The 21,186-nt window shown below is 44.9% G+C and overlaps 1 protein-coding gene across 1 annotated transcript; it reads right to left on the reverse strand.

Annotated features, from left to right (window-relative positions):
• Nucleotides 1-5,147: 5,147 nt before the first annotated feature.
• CALHM6 (calcium homeostasis modulator family member 6) lies at nt 5,148-11,476 on the reverse strand. Its single transcript, XM_086632129.1, has 2 exons — nt 10,943-11,476; nt 5,148-5,564 (listed from the first exon to the last, which is right to left on the reverse strand). Exons 1-2 carry the CDS (start codon nt 11,474-11,476, stop codon nt 5,148-5,150), a joined length of 951 nt encoding a protein of 316 aa, XP_086488255.1.
• Between the last annotated feature and the right edge of the window lie 9,710 nt (nt 11,477-21,186).

Here is a 21,186-nt window from a genome sequence, read left to right on the forward strand (position 1 = left end):
GTTTGCCATCCGTTGTCCTCCACACCGGACATCCTGCTGCCTTTGAAACCAGAGAGAGATGTGGCTTCACTGATGGCAGGAGGCGGTTCCTTACAGCTCTTTCAGGCCTCAAACGCAGTTTTGCTGGCACGCCTGTTCAGCCCCATACGTATATCAGGCTGCAGCACTCTGATGGCCGCAGCAATGCTTGTGTTGCTTCAAGCTACGGGCCTTTTCATGTCAGTCTTCTCTTCAAGAGCACTGATCTTATGACCAAACTGAATAAAGCATGTCGTATTTAATGTATAGTCACTGTGGATCTGTACTTCACCTAAGGAAACTTAAATAAAAATTCAGAGGTTGCCATACAACCAGTTTGCTGGTCATTGTGTCTGTTCTTGCCTGACCTTCGTCACTAGCCCTTGAACATCTGCCACTTGGCAGTGGACTTCTCTTACCATAACATGACTTTGAAGTAGAGACGTAGCACTCTTGCAGAGACCTGAATTATAGGAAAGGTTTAATGTTGTCCAGTGTAATGCGAGCTATCTGGGTAAAAGTTGGGTAAAAACCCGAGTCTCAAGTCCTAGCTCAGGACCGTATCCACAAAACCAGCTCATCTTCTTCTCACCAGAGCACCTGTTTTAAATTGAAATACGAACCCTCAGTTCAGTTCAGTGAAGCCAAGAGTCATCTCTGATTTTATTGCTGTGGTTTGTACCCTCATCTTCTATTTTCCCCTCAGTCTATTTTCCTCTGAATCCTGCTGAGTGAGGAGCACCTCTTACTTTGGGGACAGCAGGGTTCACTCCCACCACAGCTGCACAATCCTCACGATAATCCTTCTCTTTTTGTTTGTTTTAACAGTGATGTACATGGTGGCATAGTAGAATGGAGCTTTAAGAGAACAATTTTGTACAGAGCAGAGACTAAGTTGTTCACTACCCAGCCATGGGCTCAGCTCATCATGCTGTTACCTGCTAGGGACGATGAGTTACAACATGTAACAACATGTTACAGCCAGTAACAAGTTTTCCTCCTTTTTTCTTCTTTTTCCTTCAGGACTGAAAAGTCTAGTGGAGTTGGCCTGACTCCGCTGCCTGCGCAGGAGCCCTTGGGAGGGTTTTCCCTGATTGTGCTCAGCTGGCTGAGGTGGACACACGGCGACTTTGGCTGACCACAAAAAGGTTCTTTACAAGGCAATGGCCATTTTTCCTTTTTCCAGCAACATCCTATCAACCAAATACTCTCCTCTTTTTATTATTATCTTGAACATGAATAAGCTATACTGTCCTTTTGTGATATAATTCTCTTACTCAAACCTCTGTTGCATTGGACTTGAGCACAGGTGTGTCTGCATGCACACACCTATGGCAACATTTTCTGTCGAGGTCTGCATGAGCTAAAAAGCACCAGTCACCACGTTGCAGGAACACGTAGGCTGACTCCTGTGTATTCAGGGCCTGTTAAGGACCTTCTGCTTGCAGGCATTAGCTAGCAAAGTCAGGGATGGATATTACAGCATCTTTAAAGCAAGGACAACTAGTGTCATCCTAGGACCTTTGCGGTCTTGCCACACTGGCCTTGGTGTGGCCAAGGCTTCCTTCCCTTCCTTCAATGCCTGACATTTGCGGTGATGCTCCATGTAGGACATCAAAGCTGTTTCTTTAGGTTTCAGTATTTCAGAATACACTGCCTGAGGAAATCTTTACTTCTACTTGGACACGGTAAGTTTTGAAGGATAAGTTTCCACCATGAGAATGACGATATAGGAGAACCACCTGAGCCAGTCAAGACCATACAGACGGGAGATCAAGCCAAGAGGCGACACGAGACTGCCAGACTAGACTGGGGGCTGGTTCATACTCATATGGTACCACGTTTGTGCATCTGGTTGTGCAGCAACTGCTCCTCTCAGCTGGGCTCTGTCCTGGGCCGACATGCTCCGTGCACACTTGTTTTGCTGTTTGTGTTCTTTGTATTTTCTTCCTACACTGGACCACCTCGTCCACTGTATTCTAAAGATGGAGTAAATAAATGTTAGGTAGAAAAATGGTAGTAAACAACAGGAAAAATAGTGACCCACACTATGTCAACATTTATGGCTGACATTAAGTACTGTACACACATACAGTTTTTTGTTTGTCTCGCTTGGTAGCATATTCACAGAAGTGTTCCTTGTTTCATTTTAGTGTGAGCCTTTCTTTTGAAGGTGGCTAACAGAACACTCACAAGTGCAACTCACAAGTTACATAGAGAAGATATGAGTGTTACATAAAGGTGAGGAAAAATCAAAATTTAAACCTGACTGCATACACTGAGCTGTGCTTCCTGGAGGCACACGTAACAAGCTAGACACTTGTTACTCTATTATCAAGATTCTTGGAAGGAAAAAAGCACTGAGCAAGTCAGTGACTTTGTGACAAAATGAATGCTTTCTAAAATTCTTTTCTTCATACAGAATTAAATCTTGTTTTCCCTTTATGTGATATATTTTCAGTTTATAATAAAAACAGAGCTTCCAAGCTATTTGTATTCAGCTAGTTAAAATAGGCTCTTCCCTTCCTTCTTCCTTGGAAAATGACTGTAACAACTAACTTCATGGGATTCCTCTCTGTCTGAATTGTTTCCAAGTTAGAGTTTACTGTCTAGAAAGAGAATATTTCTGGGAGAAGTGAAAGGACAGCCTGGACAAAACAATCTGACTCACCACTCTAAAATGCTTTCTAAAACAAATTTTTCAGAAAAAACCTGAACTTTATCATTCTTCTCTCAAAACTGGTGTCTTTATTTCTTATAATTAGATGTTCTTTGATAAGAGCATTATTATTTGCTAATGTGGACTGCAGATTAATAATGTCCTTAAGTATGTAACTTAAATGTTTGTTAATATAAGCTTCCCCTATACCACCATGCTGTGCATGAGCCTAACTCCTCAAGACATGCTAATTTGCACTTAGACTCCATTCTGGATCGAGCTAACCAGTTGTCGTGGTTTTAGGCTGATCCAGCAACTAAAACTCACACAGTCTCTCCTTCTCCAGTAAAGTAGAAAGGAGAGAAAAAAAACCAAAGGGACTGAGGGTTGAGACAAGAACAGAGGGAGCACCCACCAACCATGGTCCTGGGCAAAACAGACAGGGCTTTCTCAAAGCAAAACAGTTTATTAATGATTACTTAGAAGGACAAAGGGAAACAAAACCGATTACTCGAGAGGACAGAAAGAAACAAAACCAGATCTTAAAACCGACACCTTCCCCCCGACCTTCCTTTTCCTCCCGGCTCTACCTCCTCCCCCCAGCAGCGCAGGGGCAGGGACTGGGGGAGTGCAGGTCAGTTCATTCCGTGCTGTTACTGCTGCTTCTTTCTTAAAGGAGAAGGAGTCCTTACACCCTTTTCCCCTGCTCCAATGGATCCCCTACCCACGAGGAAAAATCCACAAACTTCTCCAGCGTGAGTCCAGCCCACTGGAAACAATCCTTCCCCACAGATTGCTCCGGTGTGGGCTTTACCACAGTCTCGGATACTTAGGGAGTTATAGCCACTCGCTCCGGCGTGGGTCGTCACGCAGACTCCAGATGCCTCTCTGCCTTGTCGTGCATCCCACACGACCATCCTCAGGCTCAGGCATCTTCTCCCCACGGTATGCGAGTGGGTCTCTACTCCACCGAGGCCGTCCTGGTTGCAAGGGGGCCACCTCACCACCAGCCGCAGGGGAAACTCGGCTCCGGCACACCTCCTCCCGCTCCATCCTCACTGACTTGCTGTCAATGCGGCTGTTTCTCTCAGATCTCAGTCCTCTCCAGGGGAACTCAGCCCAGTGGGCACCCCGGGAGTGGGGTGCCCCCGAGTTCCCCAGCCGGCTCTGCCGCCACCATTCTCCATGGGCGGCACCGGCCCGACGCAGGCAGCCGCCCGGCCGGGAGCCAGGGAGCGGGGGCAGTGCCCTCCTCCCTTCTCTGCTCGATCCTGGGCAAAGCACCTTTTCCGGTTCCTTTGTCCTGACTTAAATAGGGCAATTCGCAGAGGCGCCCTATTGGCTCAACCCCGAGGGGGATGGCAGTCTGATCTGGTGGCCAGAACTAAGCCTAACCCGGTTCCAAAACCGGGGAGGTCGCAGGGAGCAAAACCCCTCTCCTGCCACCAGAACCACCCCCCCTCCACATCAAACCATGACACTAATGTATTTGGCAGGGACATCCAGGTGTACCTTAGGTACTGATGCTAGAGCCAAAACCTGATATATAACATTATATATTTTAAAAATAATAGTAATTATGTATTTTTCAGGAGAAAAAAATAGAAAAAATATAAATAGACTATAAACAGGAAGTTTAATGTTGGTGTGTAATGTTTTTCCTGCAGCATTCAAATGCCTATTTTTTCCCATTACAGAGCTTTACAATTACAGGAAATGAGCAGTAGAGATAAACAAGAACGCCTGCTGCAAAAGGTGATCAAGATCAGACAGTGGTGAAGAAAATTCACCACCATGAAAGTTTTTTGTTTCACTGTTATTGCCTAAAGCTGCTGAGCATGTAGGAGTAAAATGGCTGGAATCTTTTTACTCATTTATTCAAACTGATAAGCGGCTGAAGTCATTCCCATGGACTCTTTTGTTATGCACAGGTAGCTCCAAAATGCTAATCGCTTCCCGGATTTCAAAGGATAGGGTCATTGCCTTGAGAAACTAATTGACTGAAAGTAAATATTTTAGTCTTGATCTTGATCTAAGCTCCACTGAAAGATATATTGTCAAGTGAGAACCAATAAACTAAGCTGAAATTCTGATCAAGACTTCCATTCCTTTTTGTCTCTTTTGATACTGCCAGGTACGCAGGTTTGGTATTGTCACTCCAGCTGTGAAATGCTCTTAAAGTGTTTGGTAATAATCTGACATAGTACATGCTGACATCTTTGTGGATGCTTACTGTTTTACACACGTGACTCTTTTTAATGAACATACGAAAACTCCCATCGTGACAGATGTATTTATTGAAATGTACTTAAGCTAAAGTGATGAAGTGTATTTAAAAACAAATCTGCTGAGGGTTACAACAATCAGCTTTTACAAACAAGTTGCATAGATTTCAATAAGAGCACAGAATAAGACTCTTCTTGTATCGGTAGGGTTAAAAGATTGCCAGCATTGCAAAGGATTTGTTTCATTAAAACCCTGATTCGCTTGCGCTTGCTTCATCCACAAATCCTAAAACAGGGGGATTCTGATCTCCTTCCCCGAATCGGCCGCTCTCGCCTCGGTTTGTGTTAACGTACTTGTGTAACATGCTGTAATACTGCTCTCGTGAATCAAAGGTATACAAGCATGAAATCTTCTGCCAGTCTTCATTGCTGGGAGTCTGAAACGGTGCTGAGTCAGTGGCTTCAAAAAAGCAGTTCACATTCCTCTCTGCCAGCCTGGTTGCATGCTCTTTAGCCTTGATCTCAAAGAGCTCCTGTTCCTTCTCTGAGTAAATTTTCCAGAACTTGAGCTGAAGATAGCTAACTGGGGAACAACAGCGGCTGACACATGTCAAAATCAGTGCAGCAGTCATGATGCTGGCGATCAGAAGCCATCCTATCATCTTGGAAAGAGATAGATGTGTTAGTTGTGGGTTTACATGGCCATGTGTAAGAGTGTAGAACTTAACGTGGAAGCAGATATGAAAACTGTAAGCAAAGAAACCCTGGAGTGCCTGTAACAGCGGAAACAGTCTGTTTCGCTATGGAAAGGGAGGATCCCATGCACGCAATTCAGTCAGCCTCACAGAGCTTCTGTGCCCCTGGAGCTCATCTTGTTGGATTGAAGATGATACCAAAAAAAGAGAAGGTGGAGCAAAGTTCTTTCCCCAGTTACGTCCAGCTTTCTTAACTTTAAAGGCAAGATACTGACCAGCAGTTTCTGCAGCAGTGGTCAGATTTACAGCACAGAGTGTGCAAAATGGCCCTGTCCGCCTCTGGTGCTGCAAATTACACCTCCTGCTGTCTCTGTTTTATCTGCTCTTGGAAAGTACCTCCTCTCCCTGATGTCCCAGCCTGCAAAAATAGCCATTTGCCACAGCACACAGGAAAAGTTGTCCCCTATATGTTTTGTAGGCAGGACAAGGATTTGGCTGTTGAATACAGGAATTCATTCTTGTTTTATACATAATTTTAACATCTCTAGCTAAGACTCAGAGGCCTCATCCAGAGCGGGTATCCTAGTATGTGCTGGCTGGCCCCTCCAGTATCCAGTGGTGTTTAGCTGGAAGCTCCAGACAGAGATGTCACAGCATCCCCTTTCACCTCAGGCAGATTTTTTTTCAAGTGAAAAACATTGAGTGCTAAAGAAAAATGAGTTTGTGTTCTTTTTGGTTCTTAATTTTGTTGAAAATAGATCAGCTATTAAAAAAATAGTAATAAAAATGCTCTCACACTTTTTCTGGTTTTATTTATTCTGTTTTTATTTATTATTGGTTTTTTGTGTTTTTATTATTTGTTATTTCTGTTTTTATTTATTGTCTTGGCATCACAGAGACATGGTGGAATGACTCCTGCGGTTGGTGTGTTGGACTAGAGGGGTATAAACTGTTCAGGAAGGACAGGCAGAGGAGATGAAGAGGGGGTGTTGCCCTCTATGTCAATGAACAGCTAGAATGCATGGAGGTCCACCTGGCAAGTGATGATGAAAGAATTGAGTGCCTGTGGGCCAGGGTGAAAGGAAGGGTAGGAGACTTTACAGTGGGAGTGTGCTACAGACCACCCAATCAAGAGGACCAAGTGGATGAGGCCCTACATAGACAGATAGGAGTTGCTGCTCGTTCACAAGCCCTGGTCCTCTTGAGGGATTTTAACCACCCCTACATCAGTTGGAAAAACAACACAGCGGGGAACAAGCAATCCAGGGGATTCCTGGAATGCATTAATGATAACTTCCTTATCCAAGTGATAGAGGAACCAACAAGGAGAGGTGCCATGTTAGATCTCATTCTTATCAATAGGGAAGGGCTGGTAGGTAATGTTGAACTCATGGGTAGTCTTGGCTGCAGTGACCATGAGATGGTGGAGTTTGAGATCCTAAGGGCAGCTAAGAGGGGGAAGCTCAGCAAGCTTGAAACCCTCGATTTCAGAAGAGCTGACTTTAGCCATTTCAGGAACCTCCTTGGTAGTGTGCCATGGGATTAAGCCCTGGAAGGACTGAGAGCTCAAGATTACTGGTTGACTTTCAAGGACCATCTCCTCCAAGTTCAAAGGCATTGCATCCCTAAAAGGAAGAAATCAGGCAAAAACACCAGGAGATCTATATAGATAAACAAAGAATTCCTGGCTAAAATCAAATATTAAAGGGGATTACACAAAGCATGGAGGCAGGGACTGGTAACCTGGGATGATTACAAGGAAGTTGCTCGTGTACTCAGAGACCAAGTTAGAAAAGCTAAGGCCCTGACAGAGTCAAATCTGGCCAGTGATATTAGAAATAGCAGAAAAGGATTTTATAGGTATGTGAGAGAAAAAAGAAAAATGAGAGAGAATGTGGGGCCCCTCCGGAAGGATACAGGTGACCTGGTTACTGAGGATGTGGAGAAGGCTGAAATATTCAACAACTTTTTTGCCTCAGTCTTCACTGGCAACCACTCGAACCACACCACCCAAATCACAGAGGACGCTGGCTGGGTCTAGGAGAGTGAAGAACCACCCAGGGTAGGAGTAGATCAGGTCCGGGAACACCTAGAGAACCTGAAGGTGCACAAGTCCATGTGACCTGATGAGATACGTCCACGGGTCCTGAAGGAACTGGCGGCTGAAGTTGCTAGGCCACTAGCCATCATATTTGAGAGGTTCTGGCAGTCTGGTGAGGTTCCGACAGATTGGAGAAGAGCGAACATAACCCCCATCTTTAAAAAAGGGACCAAGGACAACCCGGGAAGCTACAGACCAGTCAGCCTTACCTCTGTGCCAGGTAAAATCATGGAACAGATTCTCCTGGTAGCTGTGCTAAGGTACATAAAAAATAACCAAGTGGTTGGTGACAGCCAACATGGCTTCACTAGGGGCAAGTCATGCCTGACTAATTTAGGGGCCTTCTACGACAAAGCTACAGCGCTGGTTGACATGGATAAAGCAATGGATGTCATTCTCCTGGACTTGTGCAAGGCGTTTGACACTGTCCCACATGACATCCTTGTCTCTAAAATGGAGAGACACGGATTTGACGGATGGACCACTCAGTGGATAAAGAACTGGCTGGATGATCGCACTCAAAGAGTTGTGTTCAATGGTGCAATGTCTACATGGAGACCAGTGTCAAGCGGTCTTCCTCAGGGTTCTGTTCTGGGTCCAGTGTGGTTCAACATTGTCCTGGTTTTAGCTGGGACAGAGTTAGCTCTTCTTTTTAGCAACTAGAAGAGCTCCGTGTTTTGGTTTTACTCAGAGGCTCGCTCTGAGAAGAATGTGGATAGCAAGTTGATGTTTGTGGTTGGACGTGAGACTCCAAGGACTTTTCAGTGTGCCGGCGTGCAGAAACACGGCGGGATAAGGGGGGAGCATAGCCGGGACAAGGGGGCCACGATTCCCCTTGTGATTTGTGGTGGAACTTAAGATTGAGGGCCAAACTGGCCAATTAGTATTCCATATCATGCAGCATCATGCCCAGTATAAAGGTGAGGGGCAGCCGGACAGAAGGGCTTTTGCGCTTTGGCTCTTTTGCTGCTTCTGCTCTTTTGCGCTTGCTGCGTTTTTGCTCTATTGCCTTTTTTTCCCTCTCTCTTCCAGTACTCCCACTCTCAGAGTACTCTCTCTCTCTCCCCGTCTCTATTCTGGGGCCTCGCGTTCGTCCGGGATTGCAGCTTTGGGACGAGACGGGCTGCGGATAAGAGGGGGTGGTGAGCATCTACACTGTGTGTTAAATCATCTGTATTAAATTGTTCTTATCTCAACCCACGGATATCCCATTTATCCTTTAATTCTCTCCCTCATCCCTGGGGCTGGGGGAGAGTGAGTCAACGACTGTGGGGGGGGTGGTTTGGTTGCTGGAGCGGCCTAACCCACAACAAACATCTTTGTCAGCGACATGGATGATGGCATTGAGTGCACCCTCAGTAAGTTTGCCGATGACACCAAGCTGTGTGGTGCCGTGGACTCACTTGAGGGAAGAGATGCCATCCAGAGGGACCTTGATAGGCTTGAGAAATGGGCCAGTGCAAACTGCATGAGCTTCAACAAGTCAGGTCAATCCTAAGCACAAATACAAACTGGGCACAGAGTGGGTTGAGAGTAGCCCTGAAGAGAAGGATTTGGGGGTGTTCAACATGAGCCAGCAGTGCGCTCATGCAGCCCAGAAGGCCAACCGCATCCTGAGGTGTATAAAGAGAAGCGTGGTCAGCAGGTCCAGAGAGGTGATTCTCCCCTTTATTCTGCTCTTGTGAGACCCCACCTCGAATACTGCGTCCAGTTCTGGTGTCTCCACCATAAGAGAGACATAGATCTGTTGGAGCATGTTCAGAGGAGGGCCACAAAGATGATCCAGGGGCTGGAGCACCTCTGCTACGAGGACAGGTTGCGGGAGCTGGGATTGTTCAGCCTTGAAAAGAGAAGACTTCGGGAGACCTAATAGCTGCCTTCCAATACCTGAAGGGAACCTACAGGAAGGCTGGGGAGGGACTTTTTACAAGAGTGTCCACTGATAGGACAAGGGGAAATGGGTTTAAGTTGAAGGAGAACAGATTTAGATTAGATCTTAGGAAGAAATTCTTCAGTACGAGGGTGGTAAGACTTTGGAATAAATTGCCCAGAGAAGTTGTGGATGCCCCCTCCCTGGAGGTGTTCAAGGCCAGGTTGGACGGAGCCTTGAGTAGCCTGATCTAGTTGAGAGGCGGCCCTGCCCATGACAGGGAGGTTGGATTAGATGATCTCTGAGGTCCCTTCCAGCCTATGCCATTCTATGATTCGATGATTCTATGATTTGACTGGTTTGTTTCTTTTAGGTTATATTGTGATATCAGTAACAGTCAGTCTTCCTTGATTTTGCTCCTTTCTTACCCTACCTGAATTCAATGGTATAGAGTTTGCTCCTTTTCAGTCTTTTTCTTGGAGAAGCAGCTTGCTAAATATTTAGCAAATGTAAACACTTGTTTTGGTTTAATAAGCATTTGTTCTAAGCAGGAACTTATAAAAATCAAAGTCCTTATTATCTCTCATAAACTTAACTCCATTAAAAAGTGGTAGTATTTTCTTGAGAAAAAGTGATAAAATCTAATTTTTTCTACTGAAGTTAAGACGATGACCAAACAAATCTAGAAACAAAACTGGAGTGCTGCCAAAATTTGGCAGTTTCATTTCACTCCAAACAAAAAATCCACCCGCAAGAGCTATTTTTTTGATCACACATTTTGCCTTCAGCACCAGAGCACTTTAACAAGACAGACACATATTTTAACTATTCTTCTAGAATACAAGTGTGGAATTATTAATAGCTTCAGACGTTGAGATTTGTAGTCAAACAAGCTGTCCTTATTTGTTTCACTTGCCAGTTCTCTGTTGGAAGGAAACATCAGCTTTCCCCTCTATTCGTGACCTCAGCTTCCCCTCAGCTAATGCATACTTATAAAAGTTTGAGGTATTTAGGGGGTAAAATAAGAAAAAGAGAAGAGCTCACACAATGCCTAAGATAAATAAGAAAAAAAACCTTGCTGTGGAAAGTCCTGGTCTCTAGGCTGGTTCCCTGCCCAGCTTTGAAAGAAGTTTTGTAAATGGCTGTGCCAAACAATTTCTGTGCAAACATGCGAAACCAGAAAATAGCACAAATGTACACTTACGACCTTTTCGTTAGTGTTTTTTTTCCTAATAAATTTTCCTAATCGTGTGCTTTTGGCAATTATATAGCATGAGAAAAAAGGAATTTTGACAGTCCCCAGCAGGCACCGCCATACATTGCGCAGCCAGGGTTGAAGCCCGTAGGGTGAAGAAAAGGGTGGCGAAGCTTTACCTGGGACTGTGCCCGAAGGCTGAGGAATTCACTCGATATGTTCTTTGATAACTTCTCATCACAAGGTATTCTGGCCAGCAGCTTCGGGCACTCTTGTCCTTTATCCTTACACACGAGACTCTTGATCAGGCCATTCCCACTGGCCGCACACTCGTAGAAGCTGGCTCTGAGCAGGGCCACCGCGATCCAGGTGAGGGGGGCCACCGAGGCTTTGGCTGTCATCGGCAGCAGCACGAGACAGTAGCGGGTGCAGGTTTCCCAGAGGCTGCAGCTGCAACGCTTCTCCCCATGGCAGCTGCCTGTCAGCAGACGCCACGTCCTAGTGTTCACCATGTAGCCGAGCAGAAAGAGGATGAAGGCAGGCACTACGAGGAAGACGGAGCCGTAGAGCATGTTGCCAGAATTGCAGGGACACTGGAACACCACATACGAGAAGATTTGCTCACTGGCAGCCGTCAGCAGGGACACAAGGCTGTAACCCAGAACGGTCTGGTGGCGGATGCAGAAATCCAGCGCCCCTTGTAACTTATCCATTTTCTGCCTCCTCTTACTTTGAGGAGAGTGAAACCTCAGTCAGAAAAGAGAAAGAGAAAGACAAATGTCCTGAAGCTGCCGCAGCTTAGGGAAGCCCGCAAAGCTTTCACTTTCAGCTGCAGGTGGTGGTGATGCAGTGAGGCACAGCAGCAGCTCTTTGCTTAGAGGAAACAGAAGAGCACGGGCTCAGTGCGCAGTGTCAAGGTCAAGTGGAGACCATCATGGAAACTCACCCCAGTAACCAGCATAAAAACAGCGAAGATCTTTGCTTCTGTAAGAATAATTTGTATTTGTCCACACATGCAGTGTAACTGCTACTGCCTTAAACCTCTTCATCGAAGCAGTGAAGCTTTTGAGTGAAGCAACAGATTCAAAGCGTGAATAAAATGTGAGAAAATCACTCAGAACCATGTAGAGTTTTGTTATCCTGCCTTGTTATTAGCAACACAATATGGCTTGTTCTCTTATGAGAGAAAATTCAACTATAATCACGTTAATTTTTCAAGCTAATAGATTAATCTTTTTTAAGTAGTTAGAGCAAATTAGCCAGTCCACACATAGCAGTGACCTGGCAAGTGGTTCCTGCTGAAGCTCCAGCTGCCAGACTATCATTTGCCAGGAACAAGACTTTGGACTCTCTCCTCCATAGCAGGTAATGGCAGCTTTGTAGTCCAGAATAAAACCTACCCCTAACCCACCAGAAACTAATCAGATGGCATGAAGTGGAAAAATGATGGAAAAGGCTTGCATAATAAAGAAAAATATGTGGAAGGGATTCCTGAGCTTGGAAGACTGAGCTGCCTATAAAAACATTTGCCCCCAGAGTCCGTAGGTTTCATTCACGCCCTGAGGGAGATCAACCAGGCTCCCAGCTAAGGTTTGTCTGGTCGAAATCCAGGTGAGGTGAACCAGCACTCAGAATTAAGGAGGTTGAAGCTTTGTTGCTTGCTCATAGCCACGTAGCTGAAGCTCTCTGAGGAGATGTAGGCAGTGCAGTAGTTTGCTGTCGTCACAGGCCTGGTGACACCCAGATGTGCAGCCAGCCGGGGAGCCGGTGGTCATCGTCATGTTCTCTGCCACGACTACTTATCTGGGATCGTAGAGTCAAAACCACCCGCTGATTCAAAGGAATCGACTCACAGACAGACTGTAAGCCAAAGCACCTTTATTTTTTGCTTGCAGGGAGAGCACAGGGTCCACACCCTACAAAATGCACCTCCACCAAGATAAAATTTCTGTTACCTTAGATAGTATTTTTATCAAACATTCTATACATTCAGTGGTTAATCTTCAATAAGCAAGCAGTTACAGCAGTTACAGCTAATTTCATGGTTACCTAGAAAGCAGTGTGTCGTGGTTTAGCCCAGCCGGCGGCTAAGCTATCACGCTGTCGCTTGCTCACTCCTCCCCCCATGGGATGGGAGGAGAAAATCAGGAGGAAAGGGTGAAACCTGTGGGTTGGGATAAGGGTGATTTAATAGAACAATACCAGGAAAAAAAGGAAGAAAAGGATAATCAATCGCAAATACACAACTGCAAGAACAATACGAAACAACTGGTCACCATGTGGAACCCGGAGCTCAGTCCGCTCCCGACCCCGAAGCGAACCCCCTCCCCCAGCTGCTCCCCAATATATACTCTGAGCATGACGTCACACGGTATTGAATAGCCATTGGCCAGGCGGCATCAGCTGCCTGCATGGCGTCCCCTCTCAGCTTCTCATGACAAAGTTTTTCCCAGCCAAACCCAGGACACGGGATACGCATGCCTAAAAACAACTGTCTCAGTTCCTATCGCACCTCGCACCCCTGAGCCAGTTGGGCCACTGTTTGCAGTTAGCCACAGGATGAACCCCTGTTGTGGTTAGGCATATTTTAAGAAAACAAGAACTTCTATTTTGCTAACTCATCCTTATGTCATCTTTATGCTAAAAGGTGGCCTAGTTATGTCAAGCAAGCATACTAAACTCCATTCCTTAATTCACCGCCTCTTGCATGAACCCGGACCTCTCCGGCCTCATTAGGTGCATCAGCAATATGAATTCATCCTGATCAGATTTCGAATGCTGTAATTCATACCGCACTGGTTCTGCCTGGGCATCATCATGGCATAGAGGTTAACCACAAAGCCAGAGCCTCCCCCCCAGGCTCAGGCAAACACTGCCTTCAGCTGGGCCAGCCTGATTTTGGTACTGGCTTCTTCTGGCAAGACAGCAAGGCATGATGATGCCTGTATCACTCCATGCCTTATGCCGGAGCCGCAGGAACAATGGAGGTAGAAACACAACAGCTTGTCAAAACTCTGTGAGAACCTAAATTATTTTCAATGAACTTTGGGGGTCTTTTAAACCTTCCAAAGGGCTCTTGTAGCTCTTCGGGCAGCTAAGTAGCTGGCAGGGAGGCACAGAGCAGGCAGTGCTGGTGCAGGTGGCTGCCAGCCTCAGCATCAAGCTGCTGCTGCAGAGAAACCCTGCCACTAACCATAACGCTTGCCTCAGTCTGGAGGAGACTTTGATTTGCTATTAGGCACAGTATAACATAAAGACATAAAACCAAAAAGGACATAAACCCAGCAAGACTGAACCAGACTGAAGGTTGAGTTGGTCTGGTCACCTCCTGGTTACAGCAGATAGCTGGAGAGGAGCACAGGGACAGAGGAAGGGGGCTCAGGAACATGTCAATCTGCATGTCGGATTTCCTGTGTGTCTAACACGGGCTGATGTATTTCTTCTGTAAATGTGTCTGGTTTCAGTTTTAACTCATGCCAACTTTTTAACATCGAAAACATTGTGTGGCAAGTGTGCTTAACTTTCTTTCAAACCTGGCCCCACCCCATTCAATGCCCCCAAGTTCTGGAAAGGGAAGAGATAAAACAGTGGATTTCTACCTGGTCCCTCCATCCACTCATGATCTTGTAACCCCTCTTTTCTAGGCGGAGGAGCCCCTGATATATGTAGTCATTCCTTACCTGATGTATAAGTTTTTTTAATCCATGTTGCTACCTGAACTATTCTCTAGGATTCAGGTATCATTTTTTCACATGAGAGGAAATGGTGGGGGGGTTATGCCAAATTTGCAGTGGATGGAAGATGCGGCTGAATCACAGTTTGCTACAATGGCATTCTGACATGATTTTGTTTTCTAGTTCCTTGTAATAATCTCAAGAATTTAAGCTGATTTTTGATCATCTGTGAAGCACTGAGTTGATATTTCAGTGAGCTACGTAGTACGACAAAAAAGTCTCAGTCCTTAGGAGTTATCTCAGTCAGCTCAGAGTCTATCCATGCATGTATGAAGGCAGGATTTGGTTTCACTTTGAACACCGCTTCCTCTGCACTGAATTTGACCCACCATTTTGCTTTCCGCTCAGGCAGCCTAGTAAAGTACATCTGCAGTTCTTTAAAGCAGAGGTTCGTTTTTAACTACCCAGATTAACTTCGTACCATCGGCAAATATTGTTGCCTTGATTTTTACCTAGGGGCAATGGTTAGAGTACCTTGAAGCTGGAAATCACCATGCCTGACAAAGCCTTAGCAGATGTCGGGATGGCAGAAATAACAGAAGCAAGGTGAAAGGGTTTCAAAGACCCCTTGTTATGCTGACAGGGACATGGGACGCCTCTGAGGAGTAACAAGGAACTCTGGTGTAACAAGGGACCCTATCCACCCGCAGCAGCTCTCTGGAGGAGATAATGACCAGGCAGGGGAAAGGGTACAGCCAAGAAACCCTGCGACTTCACTTTCCGAGCCTAATTTTAGCTGCATTTTATTTATCTGTAATAAAATACGATTTCAGGAACAAGCTTCCTGGGAAAAGGGAGGGGAAGCTCTGTGTGAAAAAAAGGATTAACCCTCCCCTCCAAGCAAACATGTTCCCAGTAAATGCTCCGGAAAGAGGCGGGAGAGGGAGCAGAGACCACCCTGGCTGGAAAGGGGGGGTGGGGGGAGTCAAGCAGGGCGCAGCGGAGCGATGGCCCCGGGCGAATCTCGCCCGCGGGCAGCCGCAGCCGGGGCCGGGGCCGGGGCCGGGGCCGGGGCCGGGGCCGGGGCCGGGGCCGGGGGAGCGGAGCTGGGCGGGCGGCCCGGCTGCTGCCGGCGGCCCCTTCACCCCAGAGCGCTGTTCTCCCGGGGCAGCTCCTTCTCGCCCTCTAAATTAACACTTGTCTCGCCGCAACAGCTGTAGAGCATTAACTGGGAAGTGTTCAGGAAAATGGGCTTCTGTTAAAGAACCCTGAATTCTAGTTTAACGGTTGTTTGTTTGTTTTTTTTTTTGTGCTAATTCGCAATTTCTTGCTTTCCAAGGGGGATGAGAACAATGTCAGAATGACAAAAAGACGGACATTTTTAGAACAAAATGATTATTTTTGCTATGTGAGACACTTTTTCATTTTGAAATATGCTTTATTAAAATGAAGGGGTCAGCTGAAAACAAATTCACTTGTTTAATATTTTACCAAGTTTCTCCTTGACATTTTAATTTCTATCCTTTTATTTGCAGCTGAACTGATTTCAAACATTTTCTGGGTGGAAAAAGCTGTAGTCTAACTAGTTCTGTGATTGTATCGAATGCATAATAACTGGTCTTCAACGCAGCGTGTGTGTGTGTGTGTGTGTGTGCACGTGTGTGTGCGCTGGGGCCTTTGCCAGTACGTATTGAGTAGGTCTTGGTTTAGTCGTGTTAGTAAGTCTTTACAATAGATTGTTGAAGTTTTTTGTTGGGATACTTGCTATTTGTTAGGAAGAGTGAAAGAGTGGTTTTGTTTTCCTACAAATCATTGTCTTGCTAGCTGCTCCAACCAAAGCCCATCCTGTCTCAAATTCCTGTAACTCCTCTTATCAAGATCAACTTCCTCTTCCCGTTATTAATCTAAAATCTTGCACGTCCACAGGTGCAATGGAAAAGAGCACTTCAGCACTGGTTTTCTTTTTATAACAACTGGCCTTGCTTCTTCAAGTGAAAGAGTTGCAAGCTGCGTTTCTTAGTGCTCAGTTCAGAAAGACATACGGAAAAGCCTTTTTTATTCTAGGAAAGTTCTTGTAACGGCTTTTGTTTCATTCCAGGTGAAATTAATGCTTAACTAGTGGGGGTCTTGTCCGCAAGCAGATCTGCACCTACCCTCCGGGTGGACTGACCGCCCCTGGAGGCCCATTACCTCCGTCTGTGAAAGCGAGAAGTTATTCTGACTTTACGGTTGAACCAGTCTTCTTACATGTTTGTGAAGTGTCACACAGCTCAGTGGCACCACATAAATCATTAATAGCACGAATACTTAGCAGAGCGGCAGCCTGAGAAGTTGCACGGTGACTGGGCAGGCATAGCTTACAAGCATTTGTGTGCATTATACTGCTATTTTAAGGCATTACATTTATTAGCAGTTTTTGGCTGAAAACAAATTTTAGTGGGAAGGAAGGAACCAGGTCTGCAAAACCAAGCATGGCTCTGAAGGAGGCTCTGACGGGTGAGCTCTGGCACAGTCACGCAAGCCATTGCACTGATTTTTTTTTTTTTCTGCTATTATTTAATGCGGCTCTGGTAACACTGCAGGTCCATTACAGGTGTCATTTCTGGACGGGGAGGGTCCTGTAACCCAGTCCAAGTGTCTTACAGTGTCTTACAGCCACCAGTAGTGTGAGGATTTTACTGTTCGATCTACACTAATCTACAATATATATGTGCCATAAATAAGTCTGTGCAATTATTTAAGTGTTGGCTGCGGATTAAGTGAAAAATATTTGCTGAGTTATAAGAAAATACAAGATATTTTCATAGGATTAGAAAGGTAGAAGTTGGCAGGTTTTATGATGAAATTAAGGAGCCTTAGTGAGGCAGAGTATAGAGGTAACTCATTTGTTATCAGGTAAATCACCCTGGGTACTCAAATAGTCAGTTCTAAGAAAACAAAGCTCAGTCTTTTTCATTTACTATGGAAAACGAAATGCCATAAAATTATGTTGCAAATTTAAGCATATTAAATCCTAGATATTTCTATACTCTTATTACAAAATGTTTTGTGTTCCATGGGTCCTTACTTTCTTCAGGTTATGCCATCCCATCTGACTGTCTTGGAATTGCTGAATAGCTGAGATGTGGTTCAGTTCTTCTCCTGTGCGTGTGTGTGTGTGGCCTAATGCTATCTGATCATATGCTACAAAACATGCTCTGTACTTTTTCATTCAAATAATCCCTCTTTTTAAACTTTAACTAATTAACTAGTTCTTCAGCTCATGGTAGTATGCCCCTTTCCCTCAACTCCAGTTTCTCATCCTGGGCTCCTTTGCTGCCCAAATTTTGTTAGTTGAAGATTTTTTTTATAACAGTAAAGCAGTGCAAGAACTGAGACCCTATCACTCTCAAAGCTGTCCAGATGCAGCTATCTTAGTTATGCTGGTAAGTTCACAGCCTTCTCTGGGCAAAAGTCAGGTCAGCAAGTTAAGATTGAAAAAAGCAAACCTAATGGATCTTCCTGTTAAGGGACACCAGTCATTTCTTCTTAGTAAGTTTAGAAGACAGGCAAACCAATCATCCATATGGAAGAAAGTGCTCAAACATATTACTACACTTTTGACAGTGAAAAGAAGTATATAGCAACAGCTACTACTTTTAATGTACCCCTGGAGGAAGATAACTTCCTCAGGAAGCACTACTTTGTCAAAGGAAACCATGGGTGACTAGACTTCACTGCAGATTTTTCAATCCCTGTTCCACCAAACAGCCTACATGATATACTAGACATAGCACGTAGTTAAACTTTAGCACACATTTCTCTCCACAGAAGGAACATTCGTCCCGCTCTTCATTCAGCAATGATGACCATGAGGGAGGTCTAGAAATGGTCTCAGTCTCCTGCAACTGAGTTTTGTTGTTTCAGAATTTAGAAGTTTCTGGCTTCTGGTCCTCAACCTCGCTTGCTTATATAGTTTTTCTAATCAATCTCGTTCCTTACCCGCAGAATAGCCAAGCTGTTTCAGTTTACCACAAACGTACAAGCAGTGTCAGAGAGCTATGCCTGGCGTGTATTAAAGGCTGAACTCTATTACGCTCAACAGCACTTGTGTGTGCACTTTCAGTACCTGCTTTTCTTACATAGCTAGTCCTGCCGGCAGCCTGTCCTGTCATCTGGGAGACATTGTAACTGGCAGAGAAAATATTTTTTCTTTCTTTTCTTTCTTTCTTCCTTTTTAGTTTTAATAGGAAGATATGATTCAAAAGGAAAGAATGAAAGAGGGGACATTAGGAGAAAGCATTCCCAATTGCCTATATTTTATGTTGGCAGTAACTTTCTGAGTCTCTGTGTCTGCCCTCTTTTATTCTGTAACGCTCAAATATTCCATCATCATTGTCATTTTATTTGCAAGGCATTTGCAGCTGTAAGTATTTTATAGCACTACTGAATATCTTTTATATTCTTCTACCTTACAAAAAGGTGGAGTTATTTAAATGCCCTCCCAGGGACTCTGGTCCTCTGCCCATTTTCCCGTTGCTAGCAATCTGCAGTTGGGTTCACCAGAGGAAACTTCATGAGGCATACGAGATTGTGTTTCAACAGAGCTTACCAGTTCTGCTGTCAGAGACAGATCCTCCACACAGGGTATTGGAGGAATGCCCGGTGGAGCTTTGGACCCTCTGAGGCAGAGTGAGCTATATGACGTTTTAAGGCTAATCCATCCATTGCATACTATTCATCACTCACTGGGAAAATAGGATCTCATCGTTGCCAATGGGACAATCACAGTCACCTTCATTACTTGACAAACTTAATAAATGAAAGAATACAATTGCTTAACTTAATCAAAATAAGACATGCCATATAATAAAAGACAAGCATGAGATAAATGAATATATTTCTAGACTACAATTACCAGTTAAGATCTACTGTAACTGCTTCAGCATCTTTACTAGGTCATGAAGAAACTCGGCCTTCCTTAGCATGTCCTGAAGAGTTCAGCTCCTCATCCTAAGGATAGTCCTGTTCTTTAGGAAGAAAAAGAAATTCATATGCTGATCACTTGCTCTCTCTTGCCACAGGCTGAATTCATCCAGTTTACTAGTGTGGCAGTCTAGGGAAGTTTCCCTGCCCCGTCCTACTCAAGTTTCCTTCATTGGCATTTCCTGTGGGAGGATCCAATGGGTCCATCTTTCCTGGCATTCCTAGCTTCCTGTGTTACAACCTTTATGAAGACAAAGTGGAAAACCAGGGATTTTATACTCATGATTTCAAAATCGTTCCATCTCCTTGAAGATTGCTTTCCAACTGGTGGTAGGTATGTAGCTAGACTTAGTGGGTAATATTTGGAGTGAAGGTACTTACTGGTGAAAAAATATCTGGTAATGTTTTGGAAAAAGTCATAAATTCTTATATCCTTTTGCTATGGATTATTGTTCATGGTAGTACAGCCCTGGACAGCCCAGGGGGTTGGAGGGGCACAGCCTTGCTCTTCATTGTCCCAGAATCGGTTAGGAGTGAAACTAATAAAACCACTGGTGGTTTTGGGCACAAGTCAAAGGGAAAAAAGGCCATAATATCATGCTAAATATCTTACACAGCAATGCATTTCAAATGCTAATAAATTTTTCTCTGACTCCGTAAACTTCTGGAAAATCATCATAAATATTATGAATGCTGTTTTCTTTTATCAGCCTGAGGAACCTGGCAGGAAAGGTAGCATCCAGGGGAAATGCTACACATGCATTTAGCTGAAGGAATGACTAGATACACTGGGATAAAATGGCAAATAGGATAACAAGATTGGGAGCTTCTTTCCTCAGAGGCACGTGCTCGTGTCACAGCTCATTGCCTACAGCAGGTTTATGTATGAGGAAAAAGCAAGCGCCCCTTGGCTGGGTGGCAATGCCCAACTTTACTGTTACACTGGGATACACTATGTATGTCATGGAGGACATATGTGCTGGACCCTGTCCTGTCAAATGCCTGAACATGACACAACTCATACGTAATAAGTTTGACACATGCCAGCCTTTCTGCATGTGAACATCAGCATGCTGCTGCCCGCCTGCGTGCCACAGGTTCTTAGAAAAGAGGGAAGCTGGAAGTGGGCTGTCACCACCCTGATGAGTCATGGAGACCCTGCCAGGCTGATGTCCTCCCCGAGGGTCTTTCATACACAAAGCAAGCTACCAGCCAGACAAATGGTGGTGACAGCCCATTACTCACAGCTCTTTCCTAGGAGACCTCACTGTGCTTTTCTCTGTGTGACTGGAGAATATCTGCAGCCCAGAAGTATGGGTCTGTATGTTGGGCAGCCCCGAGTTAGACGCTGAGCTGAAGAGCTCTGAAATCCCAGCTCACCTTACACCTGGAAGTTAAAGCTTACCTTTGAACACATGAGAATGACACAGCTTTCACAGCATCACTGAGGCCCATGGGGACTATTGGTTTCCCACTGCTATTTGTCTTGCAGTATGATGAGGATTCCCATAGTAACTCTGGTGGTGTTGCAGGTGTTCTTGTGGAAAACACGGATGTATGAAGGCATGCCAACAGCCTCTCTCCTCCTGCTTTTTTCTGCCTTTTGGAATTTGACTGAGAACAAATCTGTGGGATTTAACTGCATAATTCCATTACCACAAGAACATCACTACCACAATGCATGATTTACATTGTTCTCTTACTATTTTTATTAATATGAATTAAAGCAGAGAGGGTACTGCCGTGTATATATGGATTCATGTGCTCCTTAATATCTCATGGCC

This window comes from Tauraco erythrolophus, chromosome 2, assembly GCF_009769465.1.
Source record: "Tauraco erythrolophus isolate bTauEry1 chromosome 2, bTauEry1.pri, whole genome shotgun sequence".
Lineage (NCBI taxonomy): Eukaryota > Metazoa > Chordata > Aves > Musophagiformes > Musophagidae > Tauraco > Tauraco erythrolophus.

Excerpts from the sequence above, each read along its gene's own strand:
- CALHM6 (XM_086632129.1), bottom strand. The coding sequence starts at position 11,476 with ATGGATAAGTTACAAGGGGCGCTGGATTTCTGCATCCGCCACCAGACC. Across the intron at positions 5,565-10,942 it reads GCCTTCGGGCACAGTCCCAG|ATGATAGGATGGCTTCTGAT; the intron begins GTAAAGCTTCGC and ends TCTCTTTCCAAG.